This window comes from Hoplias malabaricus, chromosome 4 (assembly GCF_029633855.1).
Source record: "Hoplias malabaricus isolate fHopMal1 chromosome 4, fHopMal1.hap1, whole genome shotgun sequence".
In the NCBI taxonomy this organism is placed as follows: domain Eukaryota; kingdom Metazoa; phylum Chordata; class Actinopteri; order Characiformes; family Erythrinidae; genus Hoplias; species Hoplias malabaricus.
This window is the reverse complement of record NC_089803.1, coordinates 18638580-18661335: the sequence shown is the minus strand read 5'-3', so window position 1 is coordinate 18661335 and position 22756 is coordinate 18638580. Positions and strand designations below refer to the sequence as shown.

Genomic DNA, 22756 nt, shown 5'->3' with positions numbered 1-22756 from the left:
TAGAGGACGAGGTGTTGACCCATCGCTCTAATGCTCTACATCTTCTGAGGGTCATTAATCTTTCTGGAGGTTTTGGAGATCCTTCTGGCCTTTTTTTTTTTTAAATCAGCAGCATCTGGGATGTTGGGGTGTTCTCTGAGGAGCAGCTGATGGCTGAGATTGGCTCTTCATCATCAGAGAACTGGGCGTCCTTCTTACATCTCTGAAAGTCACGAGCGGGCAGGAGTCCCACTCACACTCTGCTGCACTTCCCACTTCCTGAAAAGCGTCCAACTGGCACTGAAGGGAACAGCCGTGGCTCAGGTTAAGAGAATTAGTTCAAACCACATCAGACACATTACACTTCGTCCTTACCTCTGCCCTACAGCAACGTCTCAGCGGCTGAAATGTGTTGTCCAAGTCTCTAACAATTATATTAATCACGAATTTGACTAGTGATAATATTAATTGATTAATGTGGAGTTTTAAAGACCGAGCCATAAATACAAACACAAGAGCAATTCCATGGGTTTGGTTACGATAAAGTGTTATTACATAAAGTCATTCAGAGTGGAGTGATGTAAAACTATCTATTCTGCAAAAAAAGTACTGGGTCAAAACTGTTCACACTTGTGGTGATGAGAGGATCTGGACGTCTGAAGCTACACTAAGTAAGACGCAGTGTAATTTACTTTTACAGCACTGTCCTGAAATAAAGGGGGGCGGGGGAGGAAGGGGCTGGTTTCCTGCCTGTCTCCACATTCAGTAGAAAGAAAGAAGTAGAAAATGATACATTACCCTCCCCTCTCCATCACTCTTTCTCATGGATTCCTCCAGCTGTAGTCAGGCAGTGCATGTTCATGTCATTTCTGGGGGAGTGACTTTGGAAGGTTCAAGATTGGGAGAGGGAATTATTTTCAAAAGCTAACTTATACTTGTGGGTTTCTACAAAATGATGCACTCCAGGTTTAATACCTCAAAAATGTACAAAACTCACAGCTTTATTACACAGAATATTTACAAATATGTTACTTGACGTCTGCTTCACTGGAGTTCTGCAATAAAGGCTACATACTTTAAAATCAGTTCATTAACAGGTAAAGGTAGTGCAGAATTAATGTGAAATGAAACGCGAATAAAAAATATTTCAACTGTTTTTCACTGTCTGCATCAGAAAAATTGGGCATTTTGGACAGTGAATAAAATACTGTATTTTGCTGTAAACACTGAACTACATTATTCATTGAAGCATTTCACATCAAGCCTCTAGAATGATTTTGTTTACATCCCAACCATTTATGCCAAAGAAAAAAGGAAACTGAAAAATAATAATGCAGTGATCTTACAAATATTCCAAAATATTTACCTGGAAAAGAATAAACAGATGTTGCAAAATATATATAACAAATATATATGAAATATGATGCTGTAAATGTGCTGGATACAGTTATACACCATGAGCCAATATTAAATAGACCTTTAAATTAGCAACCACTCAATTAGAAGATACATTTTAATCAATGATCACTTTAATCAAGCTATTCAGTTTAAACTAAATCTAAAGTTTTTCCCTTTCTTTCTCCTCTCTCTCTCTCTGTCTCTCTCTCTCTCACTCTTTCTCTCTCCTCCTCGTTCCAGGGCTCTCTCTTGTGGCTGGTTGCTTGTTGTAATGATAGAGGGCATCTGTCTGCAGCTGGCACTGATGTGATGAGATGAGTCAGATTGGACAGACAGCACTTCAGAAACAGGCCCACAGGGCAGAGCATTAGCATTTCATCCATTCAGACATGACACAGCTTCCCTCAGCGCTGTCCTTCACTGGCCAGAGGAGGCCTGCTTCTCAAAGGCCAGTGCTCCTGCATCTCATTTACATTATGACCAGTATTCAACGGCCAGATTCTACACTCTACCACTCCACTGGAGTGGCTTCAGCAGGTTCAGCACAATGCGGTTGTGGGCTGATTTGGACCATCTAAATGCTAATATGGGCTTTTTGAATGGCCCGTTTTCTGTGCTTAATGCTGATGCTAAGTATGACTGACAAGCCCTGTATTAAAGCAATAAAAATAAGATTTGCAATATTGAGCTCAGCCTGAAACTAACCCTGACCATCAGTCGTTTGTCCGAGTCCTCGGCTCAGCTTTAAGCACCGTCACAGCTGGTCAATTGATTTCTGTAGCATCTCGCTAAATCAACTCAAGCATGTGTTCCTTTTGCAAGGGGAACTTGTTCATCCTTGTTAAATCGCAGTGAGGGGGTCTCCTTGGTGGGGCGTGACTCGTAGCACTTGCTCCTGACGTGAATGGGCCGCAGGGATCAGGGTGGATTAATGGGGAAGTTTGCCTGATGGCTGCTCAGACTCATCTTAGCGGGGAGTTGTGTTATTGAACTCTACATGGTGCCCGCACTCATTTCCATGCCGTAATAAGGTTGGGTAACATCTGCTTAAATATTTGCTGGTTCCCTCAATATAAAAAGGAAAATAAGGAAGAATTATATTTGACAGTATGGTAAGTACCTTGCATTTAGTCAGTAAACTAAGTTAGTCATAAACTAAATTCTCACACCCCTGGACAATGTACAGGTTCTGTTTTTCGGCTGGGTTGCACAGATAACATCGCAGTCTCGTAATGTGCATAATTTGAATGCTGGATATCAAAGAGTAATCTACGAAACAAAAGCAAAGAGAAACTAGGGAAGCCTAGTTTTGCCTTTAGTCATATAACCATTGTCACAGAGGTGATTCTGGCATTTCAAAAACAGGAAATGCCCAAAATACATACCCTTATCATTGGAAGGTCTGTAGAAGCTTTGGTGATTCATATTAATGACTTTGTTTACATGTGTTTTTTATTACGTGATTGTGTTGCACCGAAAATATGGAGATATGATACGTGTGTAAATGTTGGCGAGTTCCGAGCCGTCCTGCTGAGCTTGTGAACTAACCAGCGACGAGCCGAGGGTCTGAACAACGTGCATGGTGCTGTGCCAAACACAGCCCCAGAAACACACACAAACGGAGTGTGTTCCTGACTTATTTACTATTTTTCAGCCATGGTTCACGCTGAAGAACCTACTGTTCTTTAGTTCTAGCTGGGAACCAATTTTTCTGGTTTGTGAACTAGTTTATATCGGTGAAAATGCACCACACAGTTCCAAATTTATTTCACGAAGTTGAATGTTAAATATGGCTGAACTAACAACAGACGGTGTAGTAGCGCCACTTTAAGTTCTCTCTGTGAAATATGGCTGATCTAACAGTTCCTACTCGCGCATGTGTGTTTCAACATTAGGAGTCAGTCAGTCAGTCACTCGGTTATTCAGTCAGTAAGCGAAAAGGCATCTTCTAGGCCGGCCCAGTAGGCGGTTTTGGCAAAAAGGGAACCCCTTCATTTTAGGCATATGTACTGAAGGGGGTGTAGATGATTCTGGGGAATCGCTTTTTTAAGGCGGTAACTTCGAGAGGAACCGTTTTTATTTACTGACTGTCTGTGTTTTCTTTTATGCAGTCAGATAATAGTCTCCTGAATGTGGCATCAGTTCCACATTAAGAAATCTGAAACAGCAAAAATAAATCCCTTTTCAGGCTTTTCAATTTTCTGAGGTCTCTCCACTGTCCAAACACCTACAGATGCTGTTTCTCAGCCATGGCACAGGCAGAAACACACAGGGGAAAAAAGCCTGAGACAGTTTGGCCTAGACACTTATTTTTCCTTATTTATCAAGCTAGGGCTGCATACGAACTGGGTCTTTTTTCCAGCATGAAAACAGACCAAAAAGCTGGCAAATTGTGAGGAAAAAATCCTCTGAATTTATGAAGATTGTTTGGATTGAAGTTGCAAACATCGCCACAAACAATATTGTAATATAATGTTAAAATGTATTAAACCCTAAATGAAATGTCAGTTTCCTAGTTGCTACTAAATAATCTAAATAATAATTCAGTAGCTGCAGCTGCTGTGTAATATTGGTTTCATCATCCAGAAAACGGCAGCTTAAATCCTGGTTCATGGATCTGTAAGAACTGATGAGTTCTGCATGGCGTTTAATTCCCTGCTCGGACAAAGCACAGATGAGTAAGAACTACCGTTATCAGCTGATGTGAGATGTATTACTTTTGTCTGCTCATTGTTTTGGAGGTGATAACCTTAATAGTATGCATATTTTCAAAAGTGCAGTAGTTCCCATCTGTAAAGTGCTTGCAGAAACTACCCAGTTCCGGTGTTTAATTGCTAATTGTGGTTTCATTAGAATATGTAGGAACGTAGTAATTATTTTATAGAAACAGCAGATAAACCGGAGCAAAGGTTTTTCTTTTCCCCCAACATACTTAATACTAAAAATACAACACTATGACGTATTTACATATTCCATACTAGGTACAACTATACCAAGAAAACAAAACTTGGGTTTTGAAAAAAAAAGTGGGTGGTCTTAGAGAAACAGTGGGCTGCCGCTTGTGGCAGGTTTAATAGCCTCATCCATCCTGCTGAGGCTCAGTGAGCCCACTGTGGAAAAACAAAGCCCTTGATGATCTACACTAAGCCACGTAGAGACACAGCCGCTATGACAAGCCCAGGACAGAAAACATGCAACAGTGTCAGTCAACACACAAATGAGCCAACACATTTCTCCCCCAAAACACCCCCTCACTCCACAGACCACTCAGGATTCTGTCACACCAATTCCACATTACCTATTACACATGCATTAGCTCCGGGACCTTCACACTATCGATTGTGATATATTAATATTTAAGTGTGAGCGAATTGGACGAATCTAAACACCCGATTGTGCTTTTTCCCCAGCTCCCATTTCACACTGTGACTTTGCATTAACCTGAAGAAGCAGGACAGGAGGAAGATGACATGTCCTCCCTGAAAGCTCTCATTTCACACTGTCACAGGCAAATGCTGTACCTCAGAAACGCTGGCATTATCTGAATTTCTGTTAAATCAGGTTTGCACTTCAGAATTCTTCTGGGGCTCTTTGAGTCTCTGTGAAATATTCTTTCAGTAAGACTGGGGCAGATGACACTTTTTTCAGAGGAGTGAATTTACAAGGCTTCTAACGGCCAATGCAGTGATATCACGCGCACACATGTTCAAATTGGTTTGATTGTCAAGAAATTATTACACGGTGTAAATGAAAGGTGGTCTTTTCATATTTTGCTAAAAAAAGAAAAAGAACATCAACTTTTTTTTTTTTAAGTGAAACTAGGTTCCATCTTTTACAGGGAACAGATTTAAAAATGGTATTTTCTGTTCCTTTTAGTACACACTTTCTCACACGTACAATGTGTGGAGAAACATATTTTGACTTTTGCATATATCTGTGTGTACAACCCCATTTCCAAAATATTTGGGATGCTGAGTAAATGTAAATAATTTTTTGGGGACAAGACAACCGAGACAACCGTTTCAGAAGTAAAAATGGGGATGGCTTCATCACTCTCTGGAAAACTGCCAGGGCAAACAGTGAAATACTGTAAATATCTTGGATATTTCATCAAAACATGACATAAATTCAAGTTTCAGAGAACCTGGAGAAATCTCTGTATGCAAGGGTCAAGGCCCAACAGCAATATTAATTGGCTGTGGGCTTCAGGCCCTCAGACGGCACTGAATTAAAAGCAGATGTTTCTGTAATAGAAATCACTGCATGGGTTCAGAAACACTCCATAAAATCACTGCACAATTTTTCACTGTAATGGAAAGAAGAAACTAGATATAAACAGAATCCAGAAACTCATTTGGGTTATCCGTTAATGCTAAATGATATATACTGGTTTGGAGCCACATACTGCCATCCAGACAACATCTATTTCAGGGAAGGCCTTGATTATTTCAGCAAAAGATCAATTCACGTTCTACATGGATTACAGTAGCATTGCTACTTAGTAAAAGTGTCTGGGAACTAAACTAGTCCAGACTTGTCATCCACTGTAATCAACTGGTGCATTATGAAATGATACAAAGACTATAACAAAGACCCGGAGCTGTGGAGTAAAACAGTTCACTTTCAAATCTACAGCAGTTGGTTTCCTCAGTTCCCAAACACATACAGAGTGTTGTTAAAAGTAGGCATGATGGACACAGTGGTAAACATTGCCCATGTCCCAGATTTATTGGAATGTGTTGCTGGCATTAAATTTAAAAAATTGTTTCAAAAATCTTCAAAAAAAAAACAAAAACAAAAAAAAAACACTCATTTTCAGCATAATGTTGTCTTTGCACCAATTTACATTTAATATAGGGTTTAAATTATTTGCGCATTATTGTGTTTTGTTTTTATTTACATTTTGCAAGTTTTTTTGGAAATGGGGGTCTAGCATTCATTTGATACACAGATAAAGCTCCAAAAGCAAACCCATCGTTAAAAAATGAAACTGCTCTAATAGACTGGTTATGTAAGTCTCTCTCTCTCTCGCTCTCTCGCTTTTTCTGAGAATGAATACAAATTCCCCAGAGCTAGTCACTGACCTTGACATCAAGTAGTCAGATATGAAAAACAGCACTTTTTACCCTCTATTCTGCATGTCTTGACTCGAGGAGGAAATAACGAGGGGTTTTCAGCTGATGATTTTGACAGGTGATATGTTTTCTAGGAGAGTGGAGAGGCTGGGATTGTATGGCATGGTTCTTTGGTGTTATAATGCCTAATCTAATATTGCTGCGAGGAAAGCAGTGACATGTGGTATTAAGGTGTCATGCTTCAAAGAGCAGAAATTGGATTTACACCCAGCTGGCGTTTCTTTACAACTACTTTCGAGTGTGCCTCCTTGCCGAGCTTGTCATGAAATACTAATGGACTTGAGCAAAGTAATTACAGCCAATGTTTCCATTGCTACCTTTTCCTGAGAGTGTGGCCTAGACACCAGGCACAGTGTTGGATTACCAGAGTGACTCACTCTCTTAGATACCGCTACTTCACTCTGAATCTGCTCTTTAATGAGTCACTCAATATGCTTCCTATTGTGCTTAACAGGAGAGCGTTGAATTTGAGCCATAGGCATAATGACAACTTCAAGCACCTTACTGTGAAGACTTGCGTTTCCTTATCACAGAATCTGAAACACTGGCATCATAAAAACTCATTTCTAAAAGAGAGATAAAAAACCAGCGGTCCTTTGAGTAATAAAACTCAACATCAGTAGTTCACACCACACCCACACACACACGCATATACACATACAGCTGCCCAACGCACAATTCAAGCATCAGCACGAGGGGTGCATGTAAAACCCCTCAGTTGGAGTGATTTTATTGGTCCCGATCTAAACTTGCATCATTAGATCCAAACTTTAGTAAGGTATTTGCAATGCAGATGCAATCAAATCCTCATAGCAATGTTCAGTTATGTATCTAAAGCTTCTGCAGAAAAGTTGTAAATGAGGCTCAGACTCCCTACTGACGGACTGCGAGCGCTACTTTGGCTATATGTTGTATAAATTATTCTTGGAAGAAGTTAAAAGTTTGTGAAATCCAGAAACAGAAGTGTGTCAGTTATATATGGCACAAATGTATCATAATGACAAAGGAAGGACATCTTTGAGGGTCTCTGATTTCACAAACGCTAGCTTCACATATAAAGAGAGAAAGGAAAAACCCTACTTGACTCCAGAGTTCCTCCGCTTGAGCTTGACCTTATTATCTGTATTTGTGTCAGCTGTGCTCTGTGTCACGCGGCGCTGTAGAAACTAATGAAAGCGTAAGGGGTGCTGAGGCCCAATTCCCCTTGTCTGCTATTGTTTCCCGTTCAGGTCTCATGGCGGCATGGACGAGAGTGTGTGTGACATCCAGCCAACGCTCGTTCCTGTAGAGAATCCTCTCTCTCTCTGACGAGAAGGAACTGCGTCGCTGACAAGGGAAGCTCCAACGGTGCATATACGAGGACCAGCAAAACAGGAAGAGAATGTGAACACAGACCTTTGTTTAGTGAATGTGCCACTGTTGTAATCTTTTCTGAAAAGTTGTCTCAGGAGGTTTCCGATACTGTAATTACAGGTGCCAAAAAGCTTCATGGGCTTTCTTCCACCGCAAGTATCTCTAGAGCCTTGTACCTCTGGCCTTGTGTCAGAAAGTTACAAAGTTGTGGTTTTTGGAACCTACTCATAACCAGCAGGACTAGCTGGTGTTTCCATGTCTACGGCAGTTAGTGTTCTCCTTAAAGGCCATGTCCAGGATTTTATTTTATTTTACAGGAGGTCCTCGGGTTACGTCAGTCCCGAGTTCCGATGTTTCGTGGTTACGACACATCTCCCATTTACTGTATAAAGCCTTGTTTAGACTTAAGTGGTTTTGCGTCGTAAACGTCGTAACGTGAACTTCGTGTTTGGTGTGCGCGGCGCGGCGGAAGAATACACGGTTACGCGGCTCGGGACCGAGGGGGATAGGTGTTAGGATAGGATAAGTGCTTACAGTATGTTATTATGTTCCGACTTACACAGAAAATCGGTTTACAACGCAACGTAGGAACAGATCAATGTCATAAGTCGAGGACCCCCTGTATTTTATTTTGAGGATGTTTCCTCAACATTTGCTAGCTCTCTGGTCTGCTTGCATGCTTTAAACCAGTCTAATGTGTTTACAAAGCCACAGTGCCTGTAAATGGGTAAAAAAAATTGTCTTGGTCTGGTATGCTAGGCTTTTTCTTACACTCTCTCTCTCTCTCTCTCTCTCTCTCTCTGCTCATGGCAAAGCAAAGACAACTGGAGTATTTTTAGACAATGGAGAGAATTCCAAATGTTGAAAAGAATGAACCGAGGAGTGAAACTCATTATTGGGGAAAATTTGGGAGAAAAAAAATGTACAGAACACTAGGTTAAAATCACAGTTTCCAAATCATATTGATGTGCCATTGACTCTAAACATATCCCTAAGCCTAACCCCAAGCCCATGGCTAGGGTTAAAAACAGCAGGATTTCCTCCCATTTAACATACTCCCACAACAGTTTACAGCAATGTTTCTGTCATTTTTCTTCAGGTACATGAAAGTCAATTTGCGTGGATTTAGAGAAACAGCACCACCTGTGGATAGGAGCTTTCTTATTGATCATGAAATAATTCTGAATCCTAATGCCCAATCGATAGGAACATCTGGAGTGCTTCTTTAAGTAGTACATGTATATTAATTCTTTGGGGTTCTTTTTGCAGCATCACACATCTTCAGATGAAGCCACTCAAGATTTAGTCTTTTTTTTTTCTTTTTACTTAAAATCTGCCCACACAGCATAACGGTACATTAACATCATGCAGCCTACTCAAACAGCTCATCACTGACAGTGGTAGTGATTATACACCATTTCTGCCATTTTGAAAAGGGATACAGTAAAATCATGAAAACTAATGAGGTGCATAACTTGTACACATTCCTGCAGACTTGCTGCTGCAGACATTACAGGAAATTGTTATTTTTTTTTAATTTTCTCATTCATTCACTAATGAGTACTTGCTCCAAGTGTACTTACTGCATGGATATAGGGTTCATTATGTGGCTCTCATACAGGAGTAGTCACACTCAAGCCCAGCTGGAAAATGGAGTCTTCTGGACCAAGTAGACTTGGAGTATATAAACACATTGAAAATAAAATAATGGTTCTGGACCTACACTGAGTGTCCAAATGTGTGTAGATGTCTCTTTTAATGAAAGATTCCAATTACTTTACAGTAAACCCATTTCTGACAGCTTTACATACAGAGTTAGTTCAGTCTTGAGGTCTTGAGTGCCAAGTCCTGCCAGTAGAATCGGATGTTCTGGGCCACACATAACTCTAAACTCACCATGTCAAATGGCAAGCATCAGCTGGAGCTGAGAAAGGGTGGAGCTACAGTCTCTGGGGTAATGCGGCACAATACCTTTGGGATGAATTGGAGTGGTGTTTGTGATCCGGAATTAATCATCCTGCATCAGTAGCTCCCCTCACTGATTTTTATATGGCAGCCTTTATATATGTATGTATTATATGGGAAAGTAGTCAAATTAAAATATATTTCCATTTTCAACACAAAAACAGAGCCAGCCGGTGTCTAAACACTTTAGGCCAAGTGGTGTATAAGGTACTCTTGGGACAAGTACGCGTATGTGAATTTTTAAAGAGAAATTGCCTACCCACTGCTAAAGTTCTCATCCACAATGCACTTCTGTTCACCATTTTACCCCACAGTTATGTTTAAGTATTGCACATGACTCACATCAAATAACGGTGCAACAAAATCATGTTGTTTACTACTGAGATGAAGGCGTCACACGCTGTTAACAATGCAGTCAACCAGGCAACGCTGTTCTAGATAAGACTGTAATCTTCTTAACATCAAAGTTGTCATAACAATAATGGATACATTACACATTCACCAGGACTCGTAGACTCCCACCTGCGTGTTCATATTTATCGGCCATCTGTTCCGTTTGTCTTGGTATTTAGCTGTCAGTGTTCAGTAATAGAAAAGCAAGTTTTGAGGAGCTCAGGCACCAATGAGCGGAATACATATTCATTCAAACAGGGAACAACCATCTCATAATTGACTGCCTGATCTCTTGTTTTGGAACAACCCTGGACTTAATGCAATGCCGCATGAATAAAGTAAGGCTTATGGGACGTGGAATGAGAAGCGAGAGTGGAACAGATAAAGTGGATGATCTACCAAAGCCTGGTGGTACATACTTTAGGAGTTTATCATTCAAGATGAATTCATTGTAATATATACATTTTCCATTCTATCTCCATAAATTAACTTTACATTTCCAACTGTAGCACAGTCCTTGGCCTTTAGATCTTAGACCTAATGACAGAAAACTAGAAACAAGTTAGCAGTTAGCTCTACAGACAAGCTGTCCCTTTGTATTGCATTTTTTTTTGCACAGCAGAAGTCATCAGTTTCATTTCCGCTTCACACATACACTATATATATATATATATATAGTATTTAGACACACACACACAGTATTGTGCAAAGGTTTTAGGCACCTGAGGAAATGAGGTGTAAAAAGCTATTTATCAGAGCAGTAAATGTTTTTATGCTCAAAAGCAAACCAACAAAAACCCAGTTTACCCTTCTATCTAGTTTTACTGGTTAATGAATACTTCATTGTGTTAAATCAAGTGTATTGTTGATTTAACAAATCCATACACACAAGGAGAATATCTGGAAACACACTCACAACCTATTTTTAAATATTTAAAAAAAAAAAAGTAAATTCCTTTTACTTTTACTGTATTTATATTTTGGTCTTTATTGTATTTAAATATAATAATTTCAAACACTGTTCTTATTGAGCCGATAAATTATTAAAAATTATATATTATAGTCATAGGTGCCTAATAATTTTGCACACTACTGTGCATAAAAATTGTCCATTTTTCAAACGTTTCTGTCACACTTCGAAGCTCCCGTTTGTAAACACATTCTCTTATTTCCTGATCATTCTTACAGTCAGGGTCCTTAAAACCAACACCTACTGGGAAAATCTAAATAAAAACAGACCAAAAAAAATAATATGCCAGATTCCCAAAAGTCATTTCTGAATTCACTGAATTTGTTGCTACGGAAGCATGAATTGCTCATGCTTGAAACAGCCACGGGGTGCTGGATTCAGAGGCCATCCACGCATCAGACTTTAGAGGATGGCATGGCCTGTCAGAAGGATTATCCCCCTCAAAAGAAACATCGCAACCACTCTGTCTGCTGCCCGGCACGGCAGGAGGGCTTTCTTCCAGAGTTCTAATCCCAAATCCCTTCCCCCCTCTTGTCCAGATGCTTGTTCTGGCACCGAGAGGTTGTGACATGGGCTGCATTTTAGAGCAGGCAAGCCTCGCAGCAAGGTTCCCCCTAAGATTAGACAAAGGAGGGCTTCAGTTTTTGTTTAAGCTAGGGGTCTCTATGACGTTGTTGCCTGGGCAAAGTCTCGGGCAGCCCAGAAGGATCGCGAAAGCCTTGCGGAAGTCAGCGTTGAAGGCGTAGATAATGGGGTTGAGGGAAGAGTTTGCCCAACCAAACCACACGAAGATGTCAAAGGTGGTGGGGCTGATGCATGGAAGGCTGTGCTCGCAGAACGGCACCATGCAGTTGAGGACAAAGAAGGGCAGCCAGCAGCACACAAACACCCCCATTATAACTGACAAGGTCTTTAACACCTTGGTCTCCCGTTTGAAGGACAGCTTAAAGGAGCTCTCCGAGTCAATGTTGGAGTTGCTGCCCATGCTGTTGTGACGTATCTTGGCGCTCTCGGCAGCCCTCTCCAGCGCTGAGATCCTCCTGATCTGCTTCTGGGCGATCCTGTAAATCTGAGTGTAGGTCACGATCATGATGGCCACGGGGATGTAAAAGCTGACCAGGGAAGAGGAGATGGCGTAGGTCCGGTTGAGGCTAGAATCGCAGTTGTCCATTAGGGGCGCCCCTGTTGAGGCATTAGACAATGTGAAGCTGGTTGGCTGAGCCTTGTGCCAGTTCAGCTGCACTGGAATAAAAGAGATGAGCACAGAAAGCGTCCAAGCCACGCTGATCATGACGAAAGCCACTCTGGGGGTCATCTTCCTCTCGTAGCGGAAGGGGCTGGAGATGGCCCAGTAACGATCCACGCTGATAACACAGAGGTTGAGGATGGATGCCGTGGAGCACATGATATCGAACGCCACCCAGATGTCGCAGAAGGACCCGAACGGCCAGAATCCAGCGATTTCGGTCACGGCTTTCCAAGGCATGACCAGGATGGCCACCAGCAGGTCTGACACGGCCAGGGAGATGACGAAGATGTTGGTGACTTTGGAACGGAGGTGGCGAAATTTGGTGACGGCTGCGCAGACCAGAGTGTTCCCCAGCAGCGTGGACAGGATGAGGAGGGACAGAAAGCAGCCAGTGAGAACTCTGGTCGATTGGTCGCTCTCCAACAAACCGCTGTCAATTACCGTTAGGTTCAAATCCATCACTGCCAGATTTTGTCCCCTTCCAGAAATCACAGCATGGCGAGAGGCGGGGGTCCACTGAAAGAAAGAGAGCAAAGCCGGAGGGATGTTGAGCTCACTGCTGATGGGGTGCCTACTCCATTTTAGCATTTGACGGCTCGGTTTATTATTCACCGAGGTCAGACCATGTGCAGTCGAAAATACACTTAGACACATGTGAGAATGCACTCTGTACAGATTATTAAAAGAACTACATACGCTAATGTAGTGTCGTTATTTATGTTGTCCCAAAATGGCTTCAGTGACTACAAATAAGCTTTTCGTATAATGGCAGCTCTATTGTGAATGCAAAACTGAAGGTTCTGAGAACAACGGCAACTGTACAAACATCACATAAAGAATGCAGCCACATTGTGACAGCGGAGGTGAACCTTGTGAAACTAGAGCAACTTTGTGGATCTAAAAAATATCCTGGCGAAAATGCAGCTGGTTCGGTTTAAACACAGCGACACTATTTCAGTATCTCCACTGTGACTAGGACTGGATGAAAAGGGGGTGAAAAATCTCGCTGCAATATTTTTCACCAGTGCTGGGGGTGCAGATGAAGGGCAGTCATGCTCGTAAATTAAGCTGCTGGCATTTCATTTCCTCAGGAAAAACCAGCTCTTTCATTTTGTGCAAGTTTGGAACTTGAACACTGAGTGTAAAAACAGACTGACAGATCATGGCTTAAACTTTCCTTAAAATAAAGATGGATTGAAAATTACAGCCTCACAATGGTGCATCGTTATTAGAAACATTATTCGTTTCAACACCCGTCACAGAATAAATGACTAATTAAGTGCATTGTTGTTATCACTGCTAGCACTACTTTTTGCAAGTTACCACAATAAAATATTCCAGTTCACCCACTCACCCTTGTGTGTGCCTCCTGATGTGCTGCTACCCCTCAGTTTCTGTGACAGACCCCAGCTCTGGCAGAATTCCTGGTTTTAACCTCATGCATGTTCACAGAAGCGGATCAATTTTACCTATCAATATAAAAGGAATGTAGAGCACTCCAGACAGGAGCGTTCAGCGTGCACATCCCTGTCCAGTTTGGAGCCCACTCACCGGTCCAGATGAACGCTGCCCTCATCTGTTTCTCTCTGTCCTCTGCACACTTCCACAGGCGCGCGCTCGTCCCACCACCATCCGTCCATCCGCTCATTCCCTTTGCACTTTAAATTAAAAGTGAAATAACACCGTTATCATTAGTAATAATAATAATAACAATGATAATTTCTTTAACTTCTCCTCGCTCGCGTTTAGGGGGAGGGGCTGATGACTCATCTCTCTCTCTCTCTCTCTCTCTCTCTCTCTGTTTCTCTCTCTCTCCTCTCTTCAGGTCCGTGATCTGAGCACGTGTTTACATCAGCTCAGAGCGCGCGCCCCCGTTTTCCCGCCGTGCCGCGTGCACCAGCAACGCTACATTCCACTCTGCACGAGCTCTCCACTCTCTGGACGATGGGGGCTCTCCTTTCTTACTCTCGCAACATTCTCTCGCTCTTTTCACTCTCTCTCTCTCTTCGTGTATCTCTTTATCTGTCTGTCTCTCTCCTCTATTCATCTCTCTCTCTCTCTCTCTCTCTCTCTCTATCAGATTATCTTACACTGATGACACTCTTTATTCATGGAAAAGTTTCTCAGGTTCCAAACCCTTTAGAACTTGAGCGTTATTTAAAACTGTGACAGATATTGAATACCTTTCAGATGACATCACCACAGTCATCCAGACATATATTTGCTGTCTTTAACCCCTTATGGCTGTGTCCATTTATTACAGTTCCAACAAGCACATAATGTATAGTACATTTTATTTACAATTAAAATAATGTAAAAAAAAAAATACTAGCCATCAAATAAAAACTTCTCAATTTCTCCATCTGATTGAAACATAAAACATAATTTAATACATTCATTCATATATTCACAAGGCAGGAACATGGGGAGTCCATCCATCACACACTCAACAAGTCCCAGACAGTGAGCATATATCGGTCCACTGGGGTGAAAAGGCTGTCACACCACTGACTGTAGACCACTGCTGGTCCACCATCGGACCACTCAGATTACTGTCCTGTACAGGATATAACTCATTTATAATCTCCACAAACAGATTTTACATTCACAGAGACTTTTATTCTGGAAAACACACTAATACAAATATTACCAACAACTCTGATAGATATAATAATCAGTATAAGCCTGATATAAAATGATTAAATGTTAAAAATGTTGACGCTGTGCTGGATTATAATTATTTATTAATCTGATTTATAAAGAATAACAAAAGAACCTAATGAAGGAAAAATAGTAAATTGAACTGTAAATGGAAAGGTGATCAAATGTGGCAGTTTGTCTACAGTTCTGTTTAATCACCAGCGGTCCGCCCGGAAAATGCAAAATGCCAGTGAACCTCCAACTTTGCCCTGAGTGGACCATCCGTGGTCCACTGTTTCCTTGCTATCAAGAGTCACTCACACACTAACAAGTATGGACACACTGTAATAACAAGTCCACAACCAACATATGTTTTTGGATTGTGGGAGGAACACCTGGAAGAAACCCACACAGACACAGGGAGAACACAACTAATACCAGCTCCCTGGAGCTGTGCGGTATCAATACTCCCTGTAGCCCCCAGTTTCAACACATCATTACCAATTTCAAGATGAATTGAGCTAGAATGCCCCAGAATGTGTCCAGTTTTTAGTGTTAGACCAAACAATTAATGAACATATTAAAGCGAAAATAAAAGAAGGTGCGCTGAGTCTAGAATCCAATTAATCAATGGAATAGGTGAACGACATCCAGGAGAAATCTGCAACCAGAACCCAAACAGCTCAGATATCAACTCAATAAAGGGAATTCTTACCTTTTTTTTCTCTCTCTCTCTCTCTTTTATTGGTTGTAATGTTATACTGCATTTCTCCAGACAGAGCACTTTTACTTCTGAGAAAGCTGGTTGTAAATAAACTGCTTCAGTGTCATAAGACACTAATATAATATTTTTTTCCCATGCTGGTATTGTACATCTCGGCGGAGGCTGCTTTGAGACTCAAGGAGTAAGTGCAGTCTTCTTTGTTTTAATGAGTTGAGTTATATGAGAAGCTGGAGGGACAGAAGTCACCAAAGAGGCTCAGTTCATCCATGACCTGGTAATCAAGATGACAGATGCTTAGATTCATTTTCACACGTATCAGAGCAGAACCTCTTTCTCATTGGAAGAAAAGACGTCCAGACAAACCCACGAATGTGTGGACAACCATTCAAGCAAAACTTGATAGTATTTTTACCCTGATTTTACAGCTTCAAAATTTTTTTAATGCACTGACCTCAGGGCTACTCTGGGATCAGCACTGCAGAAACTGCACTACATAACTTTTAGAGGAGGGTGTAGAAATCCAGAATCAGTAAATTCAGCTACTTCACGGATATTCAGTTGTCCACACACTGCTTTTAGCTCAATAGTAAAACATGGAATGAAACAAAATTGAAGCAACTTAAAGGCAACGTTCACAATATTAATAAAAAAAACTTTTTTTAAATAAAATTCTGCAGAAGTTTCCTCATCATTTGCTGCTCTCCAATCTGTTTGCATACTGGAAATCGATCTGGGCCTTCCCAGTAAACAAGGAACGTCCCTGGACGTTCAAAATAGGTCTAAAAGTAGTCTGTCCGTCAAGGACATATTTTAAACGTCAATGGACGTCCAAAATCCATCTTAATAAGTTAGTTAAGTGGTGACCAATCGATAACGTCAATGGACGTCCAAAATCCATCTTAATAAGTTAGTTAAGTGGTGACCAATCGATAACGTCAATGGACGTCCAAAATCCATCTTAATAAGTTAGTTAGGTGGTGACCTATCGATAACGTCAGTGGACGTCCAAAACGCGTTTTATACAAGTAATGTATTTCGGGACCAATTAATAACGTCAATGTACGTCCAAAATACGACTAATAGTCGTCTTTTCGATGTCTGTGTTTGGACGTCTTTTCAACTTTCATTTTCAACTTTAAGAGAACGTTGATTAGACGTCATTACGTTATTTCAACGTTGAATCAATGGCTAATTGTTTACTGGGTTGTTTTGTTATGCCAGGCTCTCTCTCTCTGCTCACAGCTGTTAAAAAAGCATGAAAACAGATGAGGACTGTGATCTATTCCTGCTCCACAGGTTGGTAATATTGACTTTTTTATTTTATTTTTTTGGTGTAGTTATAACGTAAAGTGGGACTGACACCAAGATCACCAGAGCGCTAACTGTATGCAAGTAAACACAAACCAAAAGGGCTACAAAACTAAAGAACTTGAGTTACAAACGAGTTTCTGTGGTAATTCAATCAGTGAATAAATACATACGGACTAGTTACACTTCAGTTATGTACAAACAATGTTGATTTTTTTTTTCCCCCTCAGACATACGTAAACAACGTAAACAAACTAGAAAACAGCAGTTCCTTAGAATGATGGACATTCCCTCTGAGGTCACCATGCTCAATGCCAAGCTTCAGCATTAAACACCCCAGGCGCTGGGCTGTGGAGCAGTCACACTGTGTTCTCTGTTGTGCTAGAGCTGCATCTCGTTCCTTTGGGATGAGTAGGAGTGTGGTTTGTGATCCAGAACTCACCTTCCAACAATGAAAGTTCTCATGGCCAAATGTCATCAAATCCTCACCGCAATGTTTCAGCATCTACTGTAAAGCCTTTCTAGAAGCTTTAGTGCCCAAGTCATTTTAGACCATTTCGTTTGGTCTGTTCTTCCTGTTTACATTGTGAAAGTTAAATGCACTGCGCAACTAATGTATGGTAAGATCTGACATTTTCAGGCTGTGGGCTTTCGCTCTTCCGCATTTCTAACTACTAAAATGAACATGCTGAGTGGAATTTTGTAAGCGTATAGCAATTATTCAGCCAAACTGTCAAAATTAAAAGCCAAATAAACACCTACACTTCTCTCGTCATTCCCTCTCAGTCCTCCAGTCTGAGAAATCAAATCATTTATACCAGCAAACCGCTGCAGACTCTTATGACTGTGAATTTCCTGCTGTAGGCTGATGTCAGTACGTCAGAGAATACACAGCAGTGTCTCTACAACACATCTGTTCCTACACTATTCATATTACACTGTTTATGTGAGCTGAACGCAACACTGCGATTTATAAAGCTATATTATATCACTGCAAAAACGGCAAAACTCTGTCTCTAAAATGGCAACTTTAAAGCCAAAAAATATATTAGAGCTTTTAAAAATTTTAAAGGATGTCAATGAAAAAAATATTATTTCTAAGTAATTTTGACTTTTGGTTTCCACTGCTCCATACGTTTGGTACTTTTCATACATATTAAAAGGCAGGTGTTAGTTTCTCATTATGTCCACATTTGAAAAAAAAATTGTTTTAAAAAAAAAAACACAAATATCAAAATACTGTATGAAACAGTCTATGTTTTATTAAGATTCCTGGATCCACCCCTTGTAAAACAAAATGTGTTTGTTTGTTTTTTTATTATTATTATTATTATTATTATTATTATTATTATTATTATTCTACTGCATAAGCTTAATGTTTAATCTGAACTATTAGGCCTTCAGTCCAGCTCCAGATGTCTTAAACTGTAAGATGGCTCACCCAGCTGTATGTATCTGTACATACTAGTCAATCTTGCAATTGACAGCCTCCAAAACTCTACCACTTTTTAAGTAAGAGAAAATAACAACAAAAACAACAACAACAATAATAATTATAATTATAATAATAATAATAATTCCATCTAATAATAATAAGATTATGGGCAACAATAAGTTTAAAGCTGTTTTAAGTGAAGGCTAGTGATACTTACATTTCTCCTGAGGTAAAGAATCAATAAATTCCTCATAGTGTGTCTCCTCCGAGCTGCTGCAAGATGGTGTCTTAGTGTGCAAACTGAAAGAGCGTACTCCCTTCACGGTCGGGCAGTGCGCACTGGATCCAAGTCAGTACCTGCTGTTCACAGTACGCCATTTCGAATTTGTGTGACTGCAACATTACCAGTTCCTAACTTCCATAATTTCTCTGGGTCATATCAGCTCCAAAGCCATGAGCCAAAAGCAAAACAGTTGCTTTTCAGATCCTTAATTGTAAACTGTTTCAGTATTTGAATATGAGGAAAGAGCTCTTCCACATGCACACAGTCCTGTGTGTCCCTATATGCACTCATATAATTTATTATTCACCAATCAGGAAGTAATCATCTCATACAAGCAGTTATGCATATGCAGTTATGTTCAGTGCATGGGAAGCAAGGGCAGCAATCAGTCCACAAGTGCTGAATCAGAGCATCTGGTGCTAGACTACTATCAGTAAAAACAAGCTGTTCACACATTTGGCCTTTTCTGAATATATTGTCACTTCTCATAACATTTATTTCACCAACAACCTTAGGAGGGAAGAAGTCCCTTGCTATTCTGATGATACAAGAGTTTCATTTTAAAACAGGCAGGGTAAAGATGAGTAACTTCTTCAGATGGGAAGGTCAAGAGAAAAGGGTCTATTGGACTTCGAGAGGTGTACTTTGTCTCTTTTCTAAGTGGGGATTCTCTGGCTTTTCAAGAGAAGTCCTGGTGGTTTCTGTTGCATTAAAAACACATGTATATTGTGCCCTGTGATGGACTGGTACCTTTTCCAGGGTGTGTTCCTGCCTAGTGCCCAGTGACTCTGATTGGGTTCCAGACCCACTGTGACCATGAACCTAGTGGTTATGTAATACATATGAATGAATGAATGAATGAATTAATTAATTAATTAATGGCATCTGTATTTTTCTCTGCTTTTGCTAAAGTGGCATACTTGAAGACATTATCAGAACTTTTCTAGATGGCAATATTTGTGGAAAATGGAAAAAAAACAAAAGAGACCAGGATATAGCCCTGAGGCACACCACAGTCAAAAGATGATGTACAAGTGTGCAGTATTTTTGCTTTTAAATTGACTAGTGGTAAGGCATGCAACTGGTGTCAAGATCATGAATTTCAAGATTTTTGTTTAACACTTTATATGCATCTATATTCTATAGTTAACTTTGTACATAGTTAATTTTTAATTACTTAGAATCATTATATGTTTAATGTGTTAGTTTCTGTATTGTATTATTATTATTATTATTATTTTATTGTTCTATCATACACTTAAAAAGCGATTTTTCTTTCAAAGCACCACAACTCCAAAGGAGTCATGGGATAGGACTGTGTGCTGGTGTTGCATTCTTCAAAATTTCTCCTGATGAATTACGTCATCCAGGGACTTCTCATGTACTGCTCGGTGAATACTATTCAGACACACTAGTCATTCTCATGTACTGCTTTTGCGTACCGTTCAGTATGGAAGTACGCGATTTCGGACGCAGTCCTGGAGTGCTATCTTCACCACTCTTTTTTGCGTACATAATGGAGACTTTGAGTGTATGTAGTGAAACAGTGCCACCAGTGGATGGGGGACACAGTGAACATACAATAACTACGAATTATGGGTGTCCTCGTTTAGCTAATGACAAAGTTTTAGTTGGTATTGTTTATTCGTAGTTTGTTTATGTTTTAGATGTGAATTCATGTTGCTTAAACTTTTGTTGTTGATATATCAGCAGATATATCAGTTGATATATACATGTACATGTACAGTCCATGTATTATTTACCCTCTGAAATTTCACCCCATAGTGCAAGTGTAGCCAGGTGAAAGAAAGAAAGAAAGAAAAAGAAAGAAAAAAAAAAAAAATAAATAAATATACAAAACCATACTTAGATAAGACAAATATTAGGAATATATAAATATTTATTTTACTTTTAATTGCTACATCGGCAGGGTTTCAGATGTTGTATTATAACTAATTTGCATTTGCTCATTTCGTTTGGCTCCGCGTGGGTGGTGCCTGGGGTTCAGCAGACAATCGGGAGCTGTTCAGGTGACGTTCAGCCTATCGGTTGGAGGTGTGGCGAAGTGCGTAGTTTTTTCCCGGTTTTTACTTTCTGGACCTCGGTCACGAGAATGAGGGCAGCTTCATGCTAAACAGAAGAAAGAAGAAAAAAACCCCGAGAAAAGTCGGCGTTACACCACGGCACGGAAAAGAGTAGGTGAACTTTCCTATTAGGAGTCAGAAGCCGAGTAATTGAATAACGACAACGCGTTGTATCAGATAAAAGAGTGCTTGTTAACATTTATCGTTATCACCCATGCTAATGCTAATTTGGTGTATCATAGGCTAATTACTTACCTTCCAATTTCGGGGCCGCTTCAAGCCGAGGACGGCGGGCGCAGTTTTGAAATACGGACGCAACGGTGAGAAACATGTCTCTTTTTGATGCCCTGGTGCTAAATTTATCTTACGTCTAGTGTGCTGTCAAAAGCTGGGGTATTTCTAAAGTCTGTGAATGCACAGAAGTGAGTAATTGTGCGAAGTTTGGAACATGTATATTGTATTTATTATTTTATAAATGTATAAGAGGAATGGTTTTATTTTCTGTTGCCAATTTAAGGAAAGAAAGGGAATAATAATGATTTGATAATTCATATGATGAGTGTAAAACTATATTCTATTGTACTTGTAAGTGCAGAAATTCATTAATTCCCATTGTGAATTTAAGGATTTAAGAGGGTAATTTTCGGTGCAGTCTTCTTCACACTAGTAGGCCTATAGTGTATGAGGAGTAATTAAGCACACTTCTTTGATACCTCTGGAAGCAACTCAAAATGTTAAGTATCTCACTGTGAGTAACATTGAAACATTTCATATGAGTGGAAATCCATATTTTTGAATGTTGTACAACTGAAACTGAAGATTTGAGATCTGATAAGATTTGATATATATATATATATATATATATGAAGTTGGGTGTAGTATGTAGAAATTAGACATTTAAACTTTTATTGATGCATCTGAGACTAGAAATAATAGATATGACCTTGTTTATAGGTCAGGTTTTTTGAGAGGACGGGAACATTCAAGAGTCAGGACGTGATTCCGAAATGCATTAGATGGCGAGCCAGGAACATTGAAGAAAAGACACGGACAAGGAGATACCTACGTACCCACTCATACACTCATACATCCTCAAGACACTCAGACGAACATTTAGTATCAGGTGCACCTGTAACAAAATTCTCAGGTCTGAGGGATCCCAAACAGACACTTTATTTTATTTTGTGTGTGCACACTTTTGTTTATTGTAGACATTTGGGTTTTTGGTTGTTGATTATTCTGTGAAACAGTATTTTTGGTTAATTGAAAAATACAAGAGAGGTTAATCAATATTCATTCCCTTGTCTGATTCTTTATTGCTGCTCAACACACTGGCTCCTAGAGAATTTGGTGTCTTCTGGTTCGAGTCATAGATTGTTACCGGTCCAACTCGTTATCATACTGTAACTTACTATTATATTATTGATAACTGGTTACACAAGCCTTAATAAAAACATAAACTTTATAAATAATGCAAAAATATTTCATCTTATTTTCGTTCATTCATTGTCTGTAACCCTTATCCAGTTCAGGGTCGCGGTGGGTCCAGAGCCTACCTGGAATCATTGGGCACAAGGCGGGAATACATCCCGGAGGGGGCACCAGTCCTACAGAGGGCAACACATACACACACACACTCACACCTATGGACACTTTTGAGTCGCCAATCCACCTACCAACGTGTGTTTTTGGACTGTGGGAGGAAACCGGAGCACACGGAGGAAACCGGAGACACAGGGAGAACACACCACAGTCCTCACAGATAGTCACCTGGAGCGGGAATCGAACCCACAACCTCCAAGTCCCTGGAGCTGTGTGGCTGCGACACTACCTGCTGCAC

General features: G+C 40.3%; 1 protein-coding gene and 1 long non-coding RNA gene across 2 annotated transcripts; one reads left to right on the top strand and one right to left on the bottom strand.

The window, feature by feature from the left end:
- Positions 1-11830: 11830 nt before the first annotated feature.
- On the bottom strand, positions 11831-14086 carry drd1a (dopamine receptor D1a). The gene is made up of 2 exons (XM_066669470.1): positions 13797-14086; positions 11831-12958 (listed from the first exon to the last, which is right to left on the bottom strand). The coding sequence occupies exon 2, from the start codon at positions 12899-12901 to the stop codon at positions 11831-11833; it is 1071 nt and encodes a 356-aa protein (XP_066525567.1). The 5' UTR covers positions 12902-12958; positions 13797-14086.
- A 6749-nt stretch (positions 14087-20835) lies between these two features.
- Positions 20836-22311, top strand: LOC136693739 (uncharacterized). The gene is made up of 3 exons (XR_010802101.1): positions 20836-21027; positions 21159-21236; positions 21871-22311. It is a non-coding gene; the product is annotated as an uncharacterized lncRNA (long non-coding RNA).
- The last annotated feature ends 445 nt before the right edge of the window (positions 22312-22756 follow it).

Bases quoted from the DNA above. Each gene is read 5' to 3' on its own strand.
- drd1a (XM_066669470.1), bottom strand. From the start codon at position 12,901: ATGGATTTGAACCTAACGGTAATTGACAGCGGTTTGTTGGAGAGCGAC.